Raw genomic sequence first — 21708 nt, 5'->3', positions numbered from 1 at the left:
TAGCTGAACTGCTTTGTAATAGTGACCATAATGTAGTTAAACGTAACCTGTAGGGGGAGAAATACCAAAGAAACTCAAAACAGTAGCATTTAACATGAAAAATGAGAAGCAAGCTAAATGGAAATTAAAAGGAACAGTCACAAGAGTGAAACGCTTGAAAGTTGCATGGAAAAAATTTTAAATCATCATCATACTAAAGGTCAAACTAAAGGTATACTCCAAATTAAAAATACAACATTAGGAGGACAAAAAAATGCCACCATGGCTAAACAGAAGAGTAAAAGAAGCAGTTAGAGACAAAGAAGACATCCTTTAAAACTGGAAGTCATATCCTAGTGAGGAAAATAGAAAGAAACATAAATCTCTGGCAAGTGTAAAAGTATAATTAGACAGGCCAAAAGTGAATTTGAAGAGAACCTAGCAAAAGAGACAAAAACTAACAGCAAAATTGTTTTGAAGTACTTCAGAAGCAGGGAGCCTGCCAAGCAATCGATGGGAGCACTGAACAACCGAGGTGCTAAAAGAGCACTAAAGGAAGACAAGGCCATTTGGAGAAATTAAATGAATTCTTTGCATCGGTCTTCACTGCAGAGGCAGTGGGGGAGACTTCCCATACCTGAGCCATTCTTTTTAGGGGACAAATCTGAAGAACTGTCCCTGACTGAGGTGTCAATATAGGTGGTCTTGGAACAAACTGATACATTAAACAGTAATAAATCACCAGCACCAGATGGTATTCACCCAAGAATTCTGAAGGAATTCAAATATGAACTTGCATAACTACTAACGGAGGTATGTAACTTATCGCTTAAAATAGGCCTCTGTACCAGGTGACTGGAGAATAGCTAACATAACACCAATTTTTAAAAAAAGGTTCCAGAGGCAATTCTGCTAATTACAGGCCAGAAATCCTAACTTCGGTACCAGGGAGATTGGCTGAAACTATAGTAAAGAACAGAGTTATCAGACACATAGACAAACACAATATGTTGGGGAAGAGTCAACACGGCTTTTGTAAAGGAAATCATGCCTCACCAATCTATTAGAATTCTTTGAGGGAGTTAAAAAGTATGTGGACAAGGGTGATCCAATTGATATAGTGTACTTGAACTTTCAAAAAGCCTTTGACAAGCTCCATCACCAAAGGCTCTTAAGCAAAGTAAGCAGTCACGGGATAAGAAGGAAGGTCCTCTCTTGGATCAGTAACTAGTTAAAAGATAGGAAACAAAGGGTAGGAATAAAAGGTAAGTTTTCACAGTGGAGAGTGGTAAATAGAGTTCACCAAAGATCTGTACTGGGACAAATGCTGTTCAACATATTAAAAAATGTTATGAGAAAAGGGGTAAACAGTGCAGAGGCAAAGTTTGCAGACACTATAAAGTCACTCAAGATAGTTAAGTCCAAAGCTCACTGTGAAGAGTTACAAAGGGATCTCACAAAACTGGGTGACTGGGCAACAAAATGGCAGGTGAAATTCAATGTTGACAAATGCAAAGTAATGCTCATTGGAAAACATAATCCCAACTATACATACGAAATGATGGAGTCTAAATTAGCCGTTACCACTCAAGAAAGAAAACTTGGCATCATTGTGGATAGTTCTCTGAAAACATCTGCTCAGTGTGCAGTGGCAGTCAAAAAAGCTAATAGAACATTAGGAACCATTAGGAAAGGGATAGATAATAAAACAGAAAATGTCATAATGCCACTAAATAAATACATGCTATGCCCACACATTGAATACAGAATGCAGTTCTGATCACCCCATCTCAAAAAAAGATATATTAGAATTGGAAGTACTGTAGAGAATGGCAACAAAAATGATTAGGGGTATGGAACAGCTTCCATATGAAGACAGATTTAAAAGATTAGGACTGTTCATCTTAGAAAGGAGATGACTAAGGGGGGGGGATATGATAGAGGTCTATAAAACTGTGAATGGTGTGGAGAAATTTTCAGGGTTCCTAAGCACCCAAAACTACTTAAAATCAATGGGGGCTCAGCAGTGATGAAAATCAAGTCCTAGGTGACTCATGTTGGTGACCTAAAGATTGAGGCACCTAGTCAGAAGTTATTTCTAAAATGTTGGTTGTATTTAGTTTGAGTATATGTATATGTGTACATACACACACACTATATCTATATATCTATATCTAGATATATGCACAATTCTTGTGCATACACACACAAATACACATAAAATGTAAAAAGATCAAACTGTTGGTTCAATGTAACATAAATCCCTTCTGATATTTTTGAGTTTGTTCAAACATTCCTAAAAAAATTCATTTTGAGGAAGAGACTAGTCATGGAAAATTCCAGCTCCAGAGTTAAATATTTTGGGAAGCTATGAGTATGTGACAACAGGTGTTTGCGTAGGTTTGCAACCTTAACCACTGTTATCATGTATGCTGCTGAATGCAAATTACTCATCTTCCATGTTATTTAATTAAACCTGGAAAAAGCAGCCACAGAAATTATTTTAAAGAATAATATTTTAGGACTAAAGTGGAAACAATTACTGTTTAACATTCTGACTTTTAAAACTTAGACTGAAAAAGTATTTAGAATGACTAAGAATGATGTTAAATCAATGCAGGGAGTAGGAAAAAGATGGAAAAACATAACTCCTTCACTGAAAAACCCTGCTCTCCTTTCCAGCTCAAACAGCCTTAAGTGAAACATTTAATTTCCTCAGACAATTTCTAGCTAAAAGATACCTAGAAATTGTTTGACGATGCGAGTTTGCCTTCCCCTCCATATACAATAGAAAGAAATATTCCATTGAGCACTTTAACAAAGCTGTTTTTCCCCTCTCCAAACGTCACTTTTCTTTCATTATGACATTATGAGTACACAGCATAAATCAAGGAGCACAAGTCTATATTCAGCGGAGACATAGAAATGCTTTCAGGATCTCCAGGTGTTTTATTATCAAGAAGTTCACAGGCATGGTGGCTGACTGTTGTGTAGTTAAGTCACTTGCCATTCAACTTCAAGCTCAAATCTAACTAGAGAATCCAGATAAAATGAGTTTTTGTTGTTCTTAAAATAGTGAAGACCAAGGTAGTGAGAAAGCTGTCACAGACAATTTCGTACAGCTGCTAGTCTCAACTTGGGAAAAGCCTAGAACTGCTGTGGCACAGAGATTAAAGGTCAAGACAGACTGCTTCTTCTAGAACAAATCTGAGGTCAGTGGCATGGCAGCTGCCTACCTATCTAACAGGTGGACTGAGATTAGTAAGAGAGAGAACATTTGAATTCTCAAAGTTGCTAGAACCCTGGCTAGTTTTGGTCACCTCACCTTACAGCTGTAACTGTGAACAAAAAGGTGCAGAGAAGGGTAAGGAAGAGGATCAGTGTTATGTCTGGACTTCATACAAAGCAATACTATAGCAATCAACACTTTCAAATTTCACATACAGATAAACTGAATTAAGCCTGGTGAGAGATTACAAAACCAAGATTAATTAGGATAGAAAGGAGATCTTGAGGGATTTAGAGGTAGTGGTGAAAACAGATTATTTCCTCTTAATTATGCCATTTCACAGCATGAGAACAAGGAGCTTGCTTGGTGAATTCAACGGCAGTTAAATTTAAAACAAATAAAAGGAGATGCTACTGTACTCCACATAGTCTGTAGTCAGCCTACAGAATTCATTGCCACAGGAGGTGAGAATCAAATATTGCAGCTGGATTTTAAAACAAGCCTGTATAATTTTATAACCAGTAACATTTCATGCATGCACACTTTAATAAGGGTGGCTATGCCAAAAAGGATCATCAAATCTCACACTTCAAATGATTGTTGCAGAGGGCAAGAAAGAATCTAGGACTACACAACTGGCCAGATAAATTATTTTGCCTTCTCTGAAGAATCAGATACTAGAAACAGCATACCAGCCTTGATCCAGTATATATGTAAATAAATCAATCCATCCATATAGCTCCTTCAACCTGAGGATCTCAGTTTTTTTTTTTAAAATATCATATCCCCATTTTGCTGATACCGAAACTGAAAGTGTCTTGCCCAAGACTACACAATGGGTCAGTGTCAGAGCTGAGAACCCAGGAGTCCTGACTCCCAGTAAATGCTCTACCTACTAGAGCTCACTAGCATAACACTAAGCAGTCTACTTTCTCCCATGTCAACCACACACACACGTATCACAGAAAAGTTCAGGCACACATTCAAAACGAGGCAGGCAGCAACATTATACCAAATGAGATAAGAAAATAGGCCGAGACTTTCCCCTGCACTGGGGCTGCTTTGTGCCATGTTGCTGGACAAATAAAATCCAGAAAAAACAAAAGTAGTATAAGCATGTGCGCATTTTGCTCCCCAATCCAAAATCATTTTAATCTACAAACAAATAAAGAGAGGAGGTGCAGGCAGGCTCTTCTCCAGAGAACTCTGAAATTCTGAAGCAATTTTCTACATTTTAGTAGACACTTCAAAATAGATTTTGAACAACCTCTCTATGTCCCATGCAACTGTCTTCCCTCAAGAGGAAGCTGGCAGTGTTTAGAGGCTAGGAAGTGTATAAGAAACTCTCTCTTCTTCCCTTGTCAGCTGCTGTTGCTTTTCCATCCACTGGTGGGAAAGAAAAGGAGCCACAGGAAAAGTCAGCCAGGCATCAGCTTCCTTGTCCTGCACCCACCTCAGATTTCTTTGCTAGGTACATCCTTACTCCACTAGTCGGAGAATGAGGGAAGTTAGCTCTCTGCTTTTTGGCAAAAAGAGGGGGAGCTGTACTCTACCCCTGCTCCTCCTTATGGTCTAATCCTGTGCCTACTGAAGTAACTGGCAAGCTCCCATTGACTTCAATAGTGCAGAATCAGGTCCCATATGAAACCTCTGTTCAGTAGATTAGTCAAGTAGGAAAGAATCACCACAGATCTGTAAAGTACAGATTTGTAACGTCCCTAGTAACAGGGTCTTGTTTTTGAGTGCAGGACTGGCTTGAGGCACCAGCAAAGCAAGCAGGTGCTTGGGGTGGCACATTTCCAGGGGCGGCATCCGGCCACCCTTTTTTGCGGGGGGCAGTTGCGCTCTTGGAGCTGCACCACTTAGATGGGGCGAAGGCGCCGCACCCCTGGCCTCAGTGGGAAGGGGAAGCCCCAGCCCCGGGATGCTGAGCTGCCAGGGTCCAGCCGCTACCTGGGGAGGAGAGGACGAGTCCTGCCGGGGCCGCGCCACCGCATCTAAGCACTGGCTGCTGCGCTGCCTTGTGCCACCCCTTATATCGGGGCTTGTCGGCGCGGCCGGGCGGGGGAGGGGGCAAAGCCCCTGCAGGCGCTGGGAAAAGGTGACGTCACTCCCTCCGCTTCCAGCGCCGCCTGTGAGCCCCAGCCCCACCTGAGCTTGGGGCGGCAAAAAACCTAGAGCCTGTTTGTGTGGCATGGAACCTGTAGTTTCTAAAGGAGATGAAGACGGAAAAGAAAATAACTTTTTTATGTCTCCTCTTTACAATTAACATGTCGGTGTCAAAACTGTCACATGCCAGTTCTGTTTCATCTCCATGTTTGGCACTATAATCAAACAGACAGACAAACATGACAGCGTGTGTGTATATGAGAGAGTGCATGCATATGTCTGCTACGTTTGTTCCCTAAAGAATTTCCTTCAACGCTCTCAAATACAGATCAGACTGTTATGGCAGGACAGTTTTTAAGTTTTACGAGTTTGCTCCCCACACATCTGTACGTAGAGCCACCCACTCTGCATCTACTGGAGAAAGACGTACCAGTGCTTTTAGATTCATTGACAGGTTATTATCCCAAACAACGATCATGAGGTTACCCACTGTAACTAGGCAGCTGAGTGAGAAAAGACGGTCTTGCAGCTGACAGAAGACAGGAACAAACAGATGATGAGAAATGCCAGTGATGGCAAAAAAATTACTGTAAATAGGACAGTATTTTCAGACTAATACTAGTGATTATTATAAAGAAACATTGTGACAATCAGCTAACCATCCATCTCATCAGTGATGAAAAATGATCTCTTAAATCACATATCTTTAAACAGATTTCTTTAAGGAAGTCAATAACATTAAAGAAAAAGCAATAAATAAAATTTATTTGGACTTTCAAAAAGCTTTGATAAAATCCCTCACAAGAAAAGAAAGAAGGGACAGCGTTGAAGGCAAAGGTTTGTCATGGATTAGAAATTGGCTAAGAGACAGAAAACAAAGTAGGAATAAATGGTCAGTATGGAAGAAGGTTAATAGTGAGGTGTCCCAAGGATCCACACTAGGACCAGTGGTGATGATAAATGCATTAATGATCTTTCATATAAAATAAAGCAAAGAAATGCACCCTTGAAAGTACAACTGGAATTATTCATAAACACTGATGTGCTCTAAGTGAATCTGAGGAAAAAGACCAAGGTGTAATTGTAGACAACTCACTAAAAACATCTGTTTAGTGTGTAGTAGTGGGTAAAAAAGCAAACTAGATATTAGGCGTGTACTTAGAAAGGCATACCAAAAACTATGGAGAATGTTATGTAAACCAGCGGTACACCCGCTCCTTGAATATGGCACTCAGTTTCTGACCACCCCACCTCAAGAAGGGTAGAGCAGAAAGAGAAATGGCCTGGAAAAGGGCAGCCACAATGATTAGAAGCATCAAATAGCTCCCATATGAAGACAAAGGAAAATTAGAGCTATTTATGTCAGAGAAGAGGCGACATGATAGATGAGTTTAAAATAATGAAATGTAGAGTGAAGGTGAATTGTGCTCTTCCATTTACCCAGTTAGAAAGAACCAGGGGACACTCAATAAAATTAAAAGCCAAAGCTGCTACAATTTTTTTTTTTTTTGCACAACACAGAATTCACCTTAACTGCCAAATGATATTATTGAGAAAAAGAGCTTATGAGGATTCCAAAAGGATTACACAATTATATATACACACAATAAGAATATCCACAGTTATATTGGACGGAATAAAGAGTTTTAAGGAATGTAAACCCTCATACTTTAGGATGCAAGCTAATTATTAACTATCTGCAGTTCAACAGAAACTTCCCTGATGAGCATGTTACTGCACAACCACCTTTCAAGGAGGTTTTAAAAACCTTCCCCTGAAGCACCAGGTAATGGCTACTGTCATCTCAAGATACTGGACTAGATGGACCACAGATAGGAAGAAACAGTTACTCACCTCCTTGTAACTGTTTTCTTCGAGATGTGTTGCTCGTATCCATTCCAAATAGGTGTGTGCGTGCCACGTGCACAGTCGTCGGAAAGTTTTTCCCCTAGCAGCACCCACCGGGTCAGTTGTGGAACCCCCTGGAGTGGCGCCTCTATGGCACTCAATAAATGACCCTGCCGACCTGGTGCTTCCTCAGTTCTTTCTTGCCAGCTACTCCGACAGAGGGAAAGGTGCATGGGTCTGGAATGAATATGAGCAACACATCTCGAAGAATGACAGACAGTGAGAAGGTGAGTAACTGTTTTTTCTTCTTCGAGTGCTTGCTCATACCAATTCCAGTAAGGTGACTCCCAAGCCCTACCTCGGAGGTGGGGTCATAATTATGGAACAACAGATTGGAGCACTGCTCTGCTGAAGGCTGCATCATCTCTAGCATGCTGGGTTATGGCATAGAGAGCGGCAAATGTGTGCACAGAGGACCAAGCTTCCGCCCTGCAGATTTCCTGAATTGGCACATGGGCCAGGAACATTGTCAATGAGGCCTGCGCCCTCGTGTAATGGGCCATGGAAAGCCGGGGCTGGAACGTTGGTTAATTCATAGCAGGTGCGGATGCAGGAGGTAATCCACAATGAGATCCTCTAGGACAAGATCGGGAGACCTTTCATATGTCTGCTACCACCACGAATAGCTAGTTCGACTTTTGGAACAGCTTTGTGCGTTAGATGTAAAAAGCAAGCATTCATCGAACATTCTGAGAGTGGAGCCATTGCTCTTGGCTGGTCACATGAGGTTTAGGGTAAAACACCAGCAGAAAAATGCCCTGGTTGGAGTGAAATTGGGACACAACATTTGGAAGGAAAGGCGGGTGAAGCCTGAGCTGCACCTTGTCCTTGAAGAAGACTGTGTATGGAAGGTCAGAGGTGAGGGCCCTGAGCTCCGAGACCCTCCTTGCTGAAGGAAGGAGGAGGAAGGCGTCTGCAAGGGAGCCCTGGCTCTGGAAGGAGCAGAGCCTTGGGCACTTCCTGTTGCTCTGAGTGGTGAAGAGATCGATATGGGGTGTTTCCCACCTCTGGAAGATGGTGAAGATGACACCTGGCCAGATGGACCACTCGTGGTTGTGGAAAGATCAGCTGAGGTAGTACGATAACTCGTTCTGTGATCCTGGGAAATACGTCTCCTCCAAATGAATAGTGGGGCTATGCAGAACTCCCACAGCTGGAGGGCTTCCCAAGAGAGGGGAGAGGAATGGGCGCCACCCTGCTTGTTTATGCAAAACATTGCAGTTGTGGTGTCCATCCTGACTCCCACACATTGACCACTCAAGTGGACCTGGAAGGTCTGGCACGCTAATTGAACCACTCTCAGCTCCTTGAAGTTGATGTGGAGCGAGAGCTCATCTTGAGACCAGAGGCCCAGCATCTGAAGGTCCCCCAGGTGTACGCCCCACTCCCACGCCAACATGTCTGTTACCAGGGACGTGTCTTGTTGGTTGAACTACCAGCCCATGGACTGGAGGACATGACCTGGAAGAGTGACCACAGAGTCCAGACTGTTGCATCCCGGGCAGTACGGTGACGCAAGCCAAATTTGGAGAGGTCTGAGATGCATCCTGGCATGCTGTACCACATATGTACAAGATGCCATGTGATCGAGTAGTCTTAGGCAGGCCCTTGGTGTGGTGGTAGGGTACCATCGGAGACCTTAAATGGAGTCTGAGATAGTTAGAAAATGGGTCTTCAGCAGGAATGCTCTGGCACAACCTGAGTCCCGCACTGCCCTGATAAACTCTACCCTTTGAGTTGGTATCAGGGTCGACTTGCTCTTGTTAAGAAGAAGGCTCTACCTGATGAGCGTGGATACATATCTGTACTTCTACCTGGTCCCTGCAGTACCCCCGGAGCAGCCAGTTGTTGAGTTACCTGCCTCCAGCGAAGGAAGTCGGCAATGACTGATATGCACTTGGTCACTACCCGAGGAGCTGTGGACAGGCCAAAGAGGAAAACTGTAAACTGGAAGTGGTTGTTATTGACCACAAAACTGAGGTATCGTCTGAGAACAGGATGAATGGATATATGAAAGTGTGTGTCCTGGAGACTGAAGGCGGCAAAACTGTCTCCCAGATCCAGAGAGGGGATGATCGAGTTCAGGGAGACCATGCGGATCTTCAGCTTCACCATGAATCTGTTGAGACCCCACACATCTAGAATGGGTCTGAGACTCCCTTTGGCTTTGGGGATTAGGAAATAACAACCTTTCCCTTTAGCTCCTGAGGAACCTCCTCCATTGCCCCTGCAGCGAGAAGCACCTGCGCCTCCTGGATAAGGAGTTGCTTGTGAGAAGAGTCCCTAAAAATGGATGGGGAAGGGGGAGTGGGAGGGAGGGGAGAAGCAAAATTGGAGAGAATAGTCCACTTTTACCAAGCGAAAACCCAGCAATCTGATGTTATTTGGGACCAAGCACAGTAGAAGTGAGATAGACGGTTCAGAAAACAGGGTTGAGGACCCGGTCCATAGTCTGACACACCGTCCCCAGTTACACCTTCAAAAGGCCTGCTTAGAACCCAAAGAGGTGCACGCCTAGCCCTGAGTGGATGAGGGCTGGGACAGCTTCCATCTGCCATTTCTACAGCACTTCCTAGAAAAATCCTGCCTAGGACGAGGTTGGTAGGGACATTGAGGAGGCTGTGGTTTAAAATGTTTCTGCTGAGTAGCCGGGGTGTACACTCCTAGCGACTTGAGCGTACCATAGAATCATAGAATATCAGGGTTGGAAGGGACCTCAGGAGGTCATCTAGTCCAACCCCCCTGCTCAAAGCAGGACCAATCCCCAACTAAATCATCCCAGCCAGGGCTTTGTCAAGCCTGACCTTAAAAATATCTAAGGAAGGAGATTCCACCACCTCTCTAGGTAATGCATTCCAGTGCTTCACCACCCTCCTAGTGAAAAAGTTTTTCCTAATATCCAACCTAAACCTCCCCCACTGCAACTTGAGACCATTACTCCTTGTTCTGTCATCAGCTACCACTGAGAACAGTCTAGAGCCATCCTCTTTGGAACCCCCTTTCAGGTAGTTGAAAGCAGCTATCAAATCCCACCTCATTCTTCCCTTCCGCAGACTAAACAATCCCAGTTCCCTCAGCCTCTCCTCGTAAGTCATGTGTTCCAGTCCCCTAATAATTTTTGTTGCCCTCCGCTGGACTCTTTCCAATTTTTCCACATCCTTCTTGTAGTGTGGGGCCCAAAACTGGACACAGTACTCCAGACGAGGCCTCACCAATGTCGAATAGAGGGGAATGATCACGTCCCTCGATCTGCTGACAATGCCCCTACATATACATCCCAAAATGCCATTGGCCTTCTTGGCAACAAGGGCACACTGTTGACTCATATCCAGCTTCTGGTCCACTGTAACCCCTAGGTCCTTTTCTGCAGAACTGCTGCCAAGCCATTCGGTCCCAAGTCTGTAGTGGTGCATGGGATTCTTCCGTCCTTAGTGCAGGACTCTGCACTTGTCCTTGTTGAACCCCATCAGATTTCTTTTGGCCCAATCCTCTAATTTCTCTAGGGCCCTCTGTATCCTATCCCTACCCTCCAGAGTATCTACCTCTCCTCCCAGTTTATTGTCATCTGCAAACTTCCTGAGGGTGCAATCCACACCATCCTCCAGATCATTTATGAAAATATTGAACAAAACCGGCCCGAGGACCGACCCTTGGGGCACTCCACTTGATACTGGCTGCGAACTAGACATGGAACCACTGATCACTACCAATTGAGCCCAACGATCTAGCCAACTTTCTATCCACCTTCTAGTCCATTCATTCGATCCATACTTTTTTAATTTGCTGGCAAGAATACTGTGGGAGACCGTGTCAAAAGTTTTGCTAAAGTCAAGGAACAACACGTCCACCACTTTCCCCTCATCCACTGAGCCAGTTATCTCATCATAGAAGGCAATTAGATTAGTCAGGCATGACTTGCCCTTGGTGAATCCATGCTGACTGTTCCTGATCACTTTCCTCTCCTCTAAGTGCTTCAGAATTGATTCCTTGAGGACCATGATTTTTCCAGGGACTGAGGTGAGGCTGACTGGCCTGTAGTTCCCAGGATCCTCCTTCTTCCCTTTTTTAAAGATGGGCACTACATTAGCCTTTTTCCAGTCGTCAGGGACTTCCCCTGATCGCCATGAGTTTTCAAAGATAATGGCCAATGGCTCTGCAATCACATCCGCCAACTGCTTTAGCACTCTTGGATGCAGCGCATCCGGCCCCATGGACTTGTGCTCGTCCAGCTTTTCTAAATAGTCCCGAACCACTTGTTTCTCCACAGAGGGCTGGTCACCTCCTCCCCATGCTGTGCTGCCCAGTGCAGTAGTCTGGGAGCTGACCTTGTTCGTGAAGACAAAGGCAAAAAAAGCATTGAGTACATTAGCTTTTTCCACATCCTGTCACTAGGTTGTCTCCCTCATTCAGTAAGGGGCCCACACTTTCCTTGACTTTCTTCTTGTTGCTAACATACCTGAAGAAACCCTTCTTGTTACCCTTAACATCTCTTGCTTAACATGTCTTGTACCCCTTGAGTCTTTTAGGCTATGCAGCCTGGAGTCAGTTTGGGCTGCAAATAATCCCGCCCCATCAAAGGGCAGGTCCTGAAGGGTCTGCTGAACCTCAGGTGGCAGATCTGCGGCCTGCAGTCATGAGCGTCTCCTCATGGCTATACTGGAGGACAAGGTGCACACCACTGAGTCTGCAGCATCCAGTGAGGACTGTAAAGAGGTCCATGCTACTGCCTTGCCCTCCTCAACAATAGTCCCAAACTCCTTCCTGGATTCTGAGGGTAACAGTTCCCTATATTTTTGCATGGAGTTCCAGAAGTTGAAGCTGTATCTGCTCAGGATGTCTGCTGATTAGCAATCCTGGAGCTGTAAGCCTCTGGTAGAATAGACCTTCCTGCTGCAAAGGTTGAGACCTTGACCGGTGCCAAGAACGGTACTTCTCCCAAGACAGGGATCTGTGCCAGGATGGTGAGCAGTGCCGCTAGTCCGACCGGTGCTGCGAGTCCGAGCGGCGTGGTGAGATGGATCAGTGCCGCGACTCAGAGTGGTGCCTTCTTGTCGATACCGGAGAGCGGTGCCTTGGAAATGCAGGCGGATGCAACATCGCTGGCTTGCCTTGGGATGGTGCTGCCTTTGGTGGCGCTGGAGGCTTGTCGCGGAGAGCCGGGTACTGCAGTGCCATCATGGCAGTGAGATCCCTCAAGGCTTCAAAGGTGCCTGGGGTGGATGGTAGCCCCATCTCTTCCACCACATGGCTTGGGGAGTCCAATGGCACCGGATTCAACGGTCCCCTTTGTGGGGCTGAAGTCGACAGTGCTGGCATCAAAGCCCTCGGCGCTGGGACCTCCTCCCTGGGACGTGCTCCATTGGCCAGCTCTGAAGGAGTGGGTCTTGAAGGTGGAGATCAGCTCCTAACCTGCTTCCATGTCGCTAGGGTATGGGACAGTTCCCACCGACTTCGGTGCTGGGGAGTGGCGGTGCCGCGGGTTTCTGAGCTCAGCATCTTTCCGCAGTGCTGCTTCTGCCACGGATGCTGGAGCGCTCTGCACGGATGAACTCTGTGCCGGGTCTTGCCGTGCCGAGGCGGATTGCGGTCTCAGTGCCACCTCCAGAAGGAGCTGCTTTAAATGGAAGTCCGGCTCCTTTTTTGTTCTAAGGCGAAACCCTTTACAAATCCTGCATCTATTGGCTTGGTGCACCTCCCCCAGACACTTTAGACAAGCGTTGTGGAGGTCACCCATTGGCATGGGCTTATTGCAGGACTTGCAGGGTTTGAACCCTTGGGACCAAGGCCTGCCCCGAGTCTGCAAGGGGAGACTACCTGCAGAGATGAGAGAGTAGCTCAGTCTTTGGAACTGTTTATTTCTTGACCTTTCTTCCAGGACTGTCAACAAGGGTATGAATTAGTTCTTAGGTGTTAATAATAGAATAGAATAAAATAGAATAGAATAGAATGCCAAGTGTGATGTCCGTTTGATCTGATATGGCCAACAGGTTCATTCAGAACTGGACTAAGACCACACACTTGGCCCACCTGTGTCAGGGAATATTTGTCACATTGAACTAGGATTGATCAGAACTGGTGATCTAGAAGGCAAAAGTGATGTACCATCTCTGCAAATTTCTCAAGTTCCCAGATCCAAAACAGTGCAATCAAAACAATGCTTAAAAGCCAGCTTTTTCTGTACCTAAACAAGACTGTCAAAAAACCCACCCCATAGTTATTGGCATTTTCAAGAAAGAGGTAGGTTTCTCTACTGCAACTTTCAGTTGTAGCTACACCATCATTTTACTGCACATACCAGATGTATATATGTGTTACTCAAAAGACTTGGTAAAGGAATTGTCTAGTTTTCCCCACTTTCCTTAGGAATTAATTTCTTCACTGCCTGCGAGACAAACCTCTTCGTCCTCTCTATCATCATAATTCTGAGCAATGGTGCAGTGCCCAACTTTAAAAGCCAGACCAAGCTTTTGGGGAAGGAGTGATAAGGAGCAGAGAGATATGGGCGAGGCAGGTATATTGTGTGGCTGGGCCCACTGGCTGAAGAGGGAGATGGATTTTTTTCCTCACTTTTTTATTTGTTTTGAGAAAATTGCTGCACTTATTTTTGTTATTTAAGTAGTTCTGAAATTTTCATAGATGTCAAAAGTGCCTTGAGCTCTTGGAAGGAAGGAAGGAAGGAAGGAAGAACGCCAGCCATATTATTAGCATGCTGAACATGCCGGATGATTATTTGGTTATTGGCAGGAGGGTGCCAAAACTGGCAGTTTTAGGGATAGAAAATGTTTTAATTGCCCCATGTGACAGGTTTTATCAATGGGGGATTTTTGAAGCATCATTTTGCTTCAAATTTTGTTTTTTGCTATCGCAAATATATTTATAACTGAAGGTAGAAAAATACACACCCTTTTCCAGACCATCAATAAAACTGAAGGCAACAGAGTAAGCTAATAAAGGGAGAAATGTCCACAAAACATTTAATGCATTTGCATTGAATGCAAAAAAATTCAACGCCGACATGAATGCCGTCTCACAAGCATGAAAGTTGACGGAGGGCGCCACTACTTATTGTACCTGCTCAAGCAGCTGCCGTAGCCGGTGAAGCTGAGATTCTAGCTGTTTATTGTGATCTTCCAATATTTGCATTCTGGCCTCCAAACGACCTTTGTGCTGCCTTAGGAGTTTGGCCTCAGCAATGAGCTCAGCATCTTCAGAAGTGTGCTGGGGCGATACAATGGAGTCTGGGGGGGAGGCAAGAGGGTTTATTCCTCTCCGAAGATGTTGTTCCTTTAGCTGCTCATATTCCACCTGGAGACTCCTAATACAATTATAAAGAGAAAAAGGAGATTACATTTCATAGCAGCATACATGACAACATAATTTAATATATTTCCCCTAATTCAGTGCATCTTTTCATTATCTATATCTTTGGAGCCTAAGTACCTTATACCAAGATAAAGTCTAGGCTTCCAGTGTATGATAAATTAGACAGCTGCAGCACAAACTAGGAGGAGTGAAATTGCTACTTTGTTAGACTGTCTGATCACAGGCCCAGCAACTTAACTTACAAAGGGCCATTGTGAAGAGCTAAAACTCTGATCAGGTTTTCAGCAGAAACTGAGACTTCAGTGCCCATTTCAGTTCCTTTTCTCATTTTGTCCAAACAACGATTATGCAGTGTGTGTGCACGATTAAAACAGAGTTAATGAAATGCCAGTTCAGACGCTGCACCGGAAGATTACAAAACCTTTGCTCTTCCTCGAGGTTGGCAATGATGCGCTCCAACTCTCCCCGTTCTTCCTTTTCCACTGACTTCAGGATTTGGGCAGGACTCTGCGGTTGACTCACAGGCGACTCTCCTCCCAGAGTTTGACAGTACTGCTGGATGAGGGCATGTTCATCCTCTCTAGAATAACAAAGCAACACAGATGGAAACAGCTCATGTAAATGTACTTGATACCCCGGAAGTATAAATTAGCCAATGATCTAACAGCTTTGCTAAGTTTGTCTTTTTAAAAAAGGCTGGCACGGAGGTAAGTTGGTCTCCAAGAGTTTGGGACACAGCTGTCAGTTATGTGTGGGTGAACTATACATATCCATATTTTTTCTGACTTGCTCCCGGCATAAATATACTGCAGGATTAAAAAATCCACATGAAAAAGACAGATGTTCTGTATTAGTGTAAAGCCAGTTTAATTTAAATGCACATACACAGCACAATGGCTGGTGATACTTCTAAAAGAAACAAAGAAAAAAAGAATCAACTACTCCTTGATGTCTTTTGCAGCAGTTGTGTATTTTAACAACACACACCTGACATCTAGTGTACTTTGAGAGATGGGAGAGAAAATGCTAGACATATGTTTCACATCCTAGTAAAAATTATAGATGGGAATATTCACAGATATCTTAGCATGGTCACAGATCAGAGATACAGAAAGAACTGTGTGCTTAGCAAAGTGGAATGGTTGTGGCATTAAAGAGGAAACATGCTTATAAAATATTCTGTGAAGTTTTTATAAGCATAACAAACACAAGTTACAAATTGGTCTTTTCCCCCATTTCTTAAGATTGTGGTTCTCACATAGGCAACATACTCAGGTTCTTTGAGGGAGGTAGCTAGATCCTTCTGGCTAGAGCAGAAATTATCTTGTGGTAGGCGGTATGGAGGACCTGAGGGATCCAGTAATGGCTATTACTATTTGGCTGAACCTGCTTTTCTAGATGCATCATCCTTCCCCCCACTTCTAAGTCTATTAAATAATCCTGCTTTTTCTCCCTAATAATCTTCAGATGGATAGGAGGTAGAAGATAGACTCTAAATTCATTCTCTTCTTTAAAGAGAAACTACTGAACTACAAAAAACTTGAATGCTAGAGAACTTTCTCGATAAATTCCAATCTTTACACATCGGCTTACAAACAAAAGCTGTAATACTTCCTTCTGTACAGCATCTATCAGACCAACTGTACCCCAAAATGCTCTAGAATTAAAGAATGAATAATCACACAGGGAGAAACACATTAACAGCTACAGATATGTTTTGAGATAACATCTGGGAAAGTGAAAGAGTGAGTGAAAGACAGAGAGATGGAAAGAAAATTCTAGATGGGAACTAATCACAGAGGAGAGACTCCCTACACCAGATGTCCTGAGAATGTGGGAGGGTACAGCGCTAGATGCTGAATAGGGAGAAGAAAGGGAAGGGACAGGGAACAAGAGAGGACAAGACTTGTGAGGTAGGCTGAATCTAATCTGACAGTGGATGCAAAGAGGGCTGTTTTGACACTACAGGTGAAAGCCTAGTCCATTGAAGTCAATGAGTATTTTGCCACTACAGTGGGGCCTAGGATTTCACACGAGGAGGACAGTTTGGAATCAGTAGAGGGTGTTCTTTCTTTCTTTGTTTTGGTGTTTTTCCATAAGGATGGGAGTGGTACAGCTATTTTACATGGGAGAAAATGGTTAACAGCAAAAAGATATGATGAAAGTTCTGTGTGTGAAAATAAAAACCAATTCCTCTAAAAATAATCCATAATTCAGAAAGATAAAAAGACTAAACCATAAACTATTTATTATTGAATGTATAGCCATCTCTTTCCTTAATTCATGTCTTCAACACTCTTTCATTTAAAGGTTACATTTTAGACATTTATTAGGAATAATAAATTCTTTGCCATTTTTGATTGAAACAATTACAATTCACCCAGCATAACTACGGCTGAGAGAATTCTAATGCTAACATCTGTCTTAGGCTATTACAAAAAAACCTCTGCAAAATGCTCCTAGTATTGACCTCTGTCTTCCCAAAGAGGGAAGTCCTTGTCCCACTCAGACACCTATTTTGGAATAAACTTACTGAAAGTCTTTTCATGAAATAATAAAAATACTAATTGGAGTTAAAACAGATATTTGCTGTTCTGAGGAACTTGGAAGTGATTTATTTTCTTAAAAATGAACATACAACGTTGTTGGGTCTAATTTAGACAAACAGTAGCATCCTGCTACACAAACTATTTCTCATCAACAACGTTTATCTCTTGTTATGAGTTTTTCGTCAACGAACTAACCCATAACTCCTTGATCCAACTAATGGTGCAATGGACATAACCAAAAGTAACCTGAGCCAATGCCCTATACTGGACATACTTAAAATGACAACTGGTTATGTGGAAAATATTTATTTTTGATATCAAATGTAATGGAACATTTAAAGAGACCTTTTTTTAATAGAATAGGGCCAATAAGCAACACACACTTATGTAATACCATTCATCCCAAAACATTCAAATGTACAGTCACATTTTAATTATTTGAAAAAATAGCTGCTTAGAAGCAGACTCCTTTGATGAGAGACAAACCACAGTTGTGGTGGTTGGTAACCAAGAGGAATTAAACACTCATATATGTGAATTACAAGCCATCTTTATGGATGGCAATGACTTCTCAAAGATACATCAAGTCATCATCATGAAGGGCATTCTCTATTCTCACAAATGCATTTAGGTAATGTATATAAGCCCTAATGAGAATTATGAACATAAACTGAGTGTGTATGTATGTTAAACCTTCTTTAACTGGGTACACTGCTGAGGCAAGGACTTTCCTGATAGCTCACTGCATACACAGCAAAATCTGTGCAAAAGACCACTGCTATTAGGTAACCTCCTAGAGACAGTGCCAAAATATCCACAAATGTATGCAGTAGTTTTCTGCTCTTTATTAGAGGATCACTTCTACTAAGTGACTGGTGTAAGCTCATTGAGTATTTGCTTCCAGTACGTCTTCCTGTACACTAGTTCCTATGTTAGAGTAAAATGGAAATATCTCCAATATTTCTCTGCTTGAGTATAAGTAAACTACTCACTATAAGCTGTTACGTGGGCTTCTGCTTCTTGACTCTAGCTGGATTTACTTCTTGTCATTTAGGTATGAAAGTTTGGGGTTTTTATCAAATACTTATATGTTAAGTAACCCAAAGTGAAAAACCACCAATTCCACCTATATCATGTGACAGTCCTGTCAATTGTTTCAATTCATGCTGTTTCAGTCCACATGCATTCATTTATGTTACAAGAATTAAAAACAGAATAGAGATGAGAAGCTCCTTCCTCTATGCTCCTGTTTTGTGTAATAATCTCTCAACTGGTGCAGGGATGCCTCAGAGCTCCTGGACACTGGGCAGTGGGGCCCCCAGGAGCTCCTTGCCATCGCGGATGGACCCCACAGCTCCCAGCTGTTGTGGGCGGCAGGGCAGCAGGGATGTCCCGGAACTTGGAGCAGCCATGGGCGGTGGCGGTGCCCTGAGCTTGGACCCATGGGCAGTGGGGGGAAGCCGCAAGCTCAGAGCCGGGCCCTTCGGGTTGGTGTGAGGACCCCATAGTTCTCCATTTTGTCATGCATATTTTTAGTAAAAGTCACGAATAGGTCACGGGGTCCAGTGAATTTTTCTTTATTGCCTGTGACCTGTCTGACTTTTACTAAAAATATGCATGACAAAATCTTAGCCTTATTGATTAACACTGTTGGCAGGGGTAGAAAGAGATCAATGTGCAGGTTGTTTTTTCATTTTTCTTATACTTACAAAAACAAGCCCCTTTGTCCTTTCTTCTCCCAGCTACTTTCATAACTCAGTGAAACTCATAATTGCTTCTTTTCCAATAACCTAGTTACAAACTAAAGGCCTGATTCAAAGACCAGTGGGAATCTTTTTATTGACCTCAATGGACTTTAGAGCAGATCCTAAAACATTAGTGAAAAACTGCAGTAGCTTGCCCATGTTCTTCCTTTATCCACCTTAAAAATATTCTCCAGTTATAACTAAGATTATTGCTTAAGTGTATTTCAAGGGAAATTATGATGTTGCATAAAGCCCTAGAATATTTGTAGGGCTTCATAGAATAGAATCATAGAATATTAGGGTTGGAAGAGACCTCAGGAGGTCATCTAGTCCAATTCCCTGCTCAAAGCAGGACCAACACCAACTAAATCATCCCAGCCAAGGTTTTGTCAAGCCGGGCCTTAAAAACCTCTATGGATGGAGGTTCCACCACCTTCCTAGGTAACCCAGTCCAGTGCTTCACCACCCTCCTAGTGAAATAGTGTTTCCTAATATCCAACCTGGACTTCCTGCACTGCAACTTGAGACCATTGCTTCTTGTTCTGTCATCTGCGACCACTGAGAACAGCCTAGCTCCATCCTCTTTGGAACCCCCCTTCACTCTTCTCTTCTGCAGACTAAATAACCCTGGTTTCCTCAGCCTCTCCTCGTAAGTCATGTGCCCCAGCCCCCTAATCATTTTCATTGCCCTCCGCTGGACTCTCTCCAATTTGTCCACATCCCTTCTGTAGTTGGGGGACCAAAACTGTACTCCACGTGTAGCCTCACCAGTGCCGAACAGCGGGGAATAATCACTTCCCTTAATCTGCTGACAATGCTCCTACTAATGCAGCCCAATATGCCATTGGCCTTCTTGGCAACAAGGGCACACTGCTGACTCATATCCAGCTTCTTGTTCACTGTAATCCCCAAGTCCTTTACTCCAGAACTGCCGCTTAGCCAGTTGGTCCCCAGCCTGTAGCGGTGCATGGGATTCTTCCTTCCTAAGTGCAGGGCTCTGCACTTGTCTCTGTTGAACTTTATCAGATTTCTCTTGGCCCAACCCTCCAATGTGTCTAGGTCACTCCGGACCCTATCCCTATACTCCAGCATATTTACCGCTCCCCTCATTTTAATGTCATCTGTGAACTTGCTGAGAGTGCAATTAATAAAGATGTTGAACAAAACCGGCCCCAGGACTGACCCCTGGGACACTCCGCTTGATACCAGCTGCCAACTACACATCAAGCTGTTGATCACTACCCATTGAGCCTGACAATCTAGCCAGCTTTCTATCCACCTTATAGTCCATTCATCCAATCCATACTTTTTTAACTTGCTGGCAAGAATACTGTGGGAGACCGTATCAAAAGCTTTGCTAAAGTCAAGATATATCACATCCACCACTTTCCCCATATCCAGAGAGCCAGTTATCTGATCATAGAAGGCAACCAGGTTGGTCAGGCATGACTTGCCCTTGGTGAATCTATGTTGACTGTTCCTGATCACCTTCCTCTTCTCCAAGTGCTTCAAAATGGAGTCCTTGAGGACCTGCTCCATGATTTTGCCAGGGACTGAAGTGAGGCTGACTGGTCTGTAGTTCCCCAGGTTCTTTTTCCCCCTTTTTAAAATATGGGCACTATATTTGCCTTTTTCCAATCCTCTGGGACCTCCCCCAATCACCACGACTTTTCAAAGATAATGGCCAATGGCTCTGCAATCATACTAGCTAACTCCCTCAGCATCCTTGGATGCATTAGATCTGGACCCATGAACTTGTGCTTCTTAAAATCCTGGAAGCCATACAGAATCACCCCACTCAAAGCGGCATGTTCTTGGACATACTGAGAAATGCTGGCAATTCTAGCCTCACTCTTCAGGTGAGAAGCGAGTGCCACAACACAGCACTGAACCAGACCGAAGAGACAGAACATTGTGAAATCAAGTTTTTTGTTTTTTGTTTTTAAAAAAGATGGTCTAAAACATTCATTTAACTGATGAGTGCAACTATTTCTTCAGGGCTGTTGTGAACGAATGGCATCATTTCGAAGTGCAGAGACATCCTTATGGTGAGAGAGAGACGTTTTTGTGAAAAGTTCAGGTGATACACGAAGTAAAATATTTCTATTTTGGCTACTTGAATTAGTTTTTAAATAGATACCAAAAAAGCACTGTCTAAATTACAAATTTATTCATTAAGCACTGACGTCTAAAATAGAACTTTTTTAAAAAGTGCTCCCAAAGCTGAATTCTTATATGTTAAAGTCCTGTTCTGTCATTTCTGGCATGACGTGATAATCTGTGAATTTTTGCATAACATTTATAAGACACTGAAAAATGAAATTTACAAATGATAATGTCTGACAGAACCCTCATGGTACTGCTACTAGCTGCTGTGACTGCAACAGATAAATACAAACTGATAAAAAAAACTACTAATTTTTTTTTTATTTCGAACTCTACAATCATATTCATTCAGGACAAGAGATTTTCTCCCCTTCTCTCTCACTGTGGCTACCTCACATGGAATACAGAGGACAAAGATTGGAAGTATTGATTTGTCCATTATAAGCGGCACATTCTTACAGATAACATTCCTGTTCAATGAACACCAGATAAAGGAAGAAATCTACTTAAGGAAAAGATGAATCTTTGCTATGTATCTCTCCCTCAACCTTCTGTCTGCCTCACTAAATTATTGGTCTGAAAGGCAGGACCTTGTGTCTGCACTAACAAATCTCATGACAGTAATTAAGATAGATCTATTAGTGGCACTGGAGTTTTAATTCAGGGTTTCATGATGACAGAATGGCCTACAAGACAAGGAAGCAGCAAATGCACTCTGGCAAACAAACATTTTGATATTGCGAATCCATTACACTTTCTT

General features: G+C 43.2%; 1 protein-coding gene across 8 annotated transcripts in view; it reads right to left on the bottom strand.

The window, feature by feature from the left end:
- Positions 1–21708, bottom strand: part of UTRN (utrophin) — a 587482-nt gene that overhangs the window by 17575 nt on the left and 548199 nt on the right. For all 8 annotated transcript variants that reach the window (XM_073337527.1, XM_073337525.1, XM_073337526.1 and 5 more), the window contains 2 exons: positions 14970–15128; positions 14297–14540 (listed from right to left, as the gene is read on the bottom strand). In XM_073337527.1, coding sequence (XP_073193628.1) covers positions 14297–14540; positions 14970–15128 — 403 coding nt within the window. The remainder of the gene's footprint in view (positions 1–14296; positions 14541–14969; positions 15129–21708) is intronic.

The sequence above is a fragment of the Lepidochelys kempii genome, chromosome 3 (assembly GCF_965140265.1).
Source record: "Lepidochelys kempii isolate rLepKem1 chromosome 3, rLepKem1.hap2, whole genome shotgun sequence".
NCBI lineage: Eukaryota > Metazoa > Chordata > Testudines > Cheloniidae > Lepidochelys > Lepidochelys kempii.
This window is presented reverse-complemented; position numbering and strand designations above follow the sequence as displayed.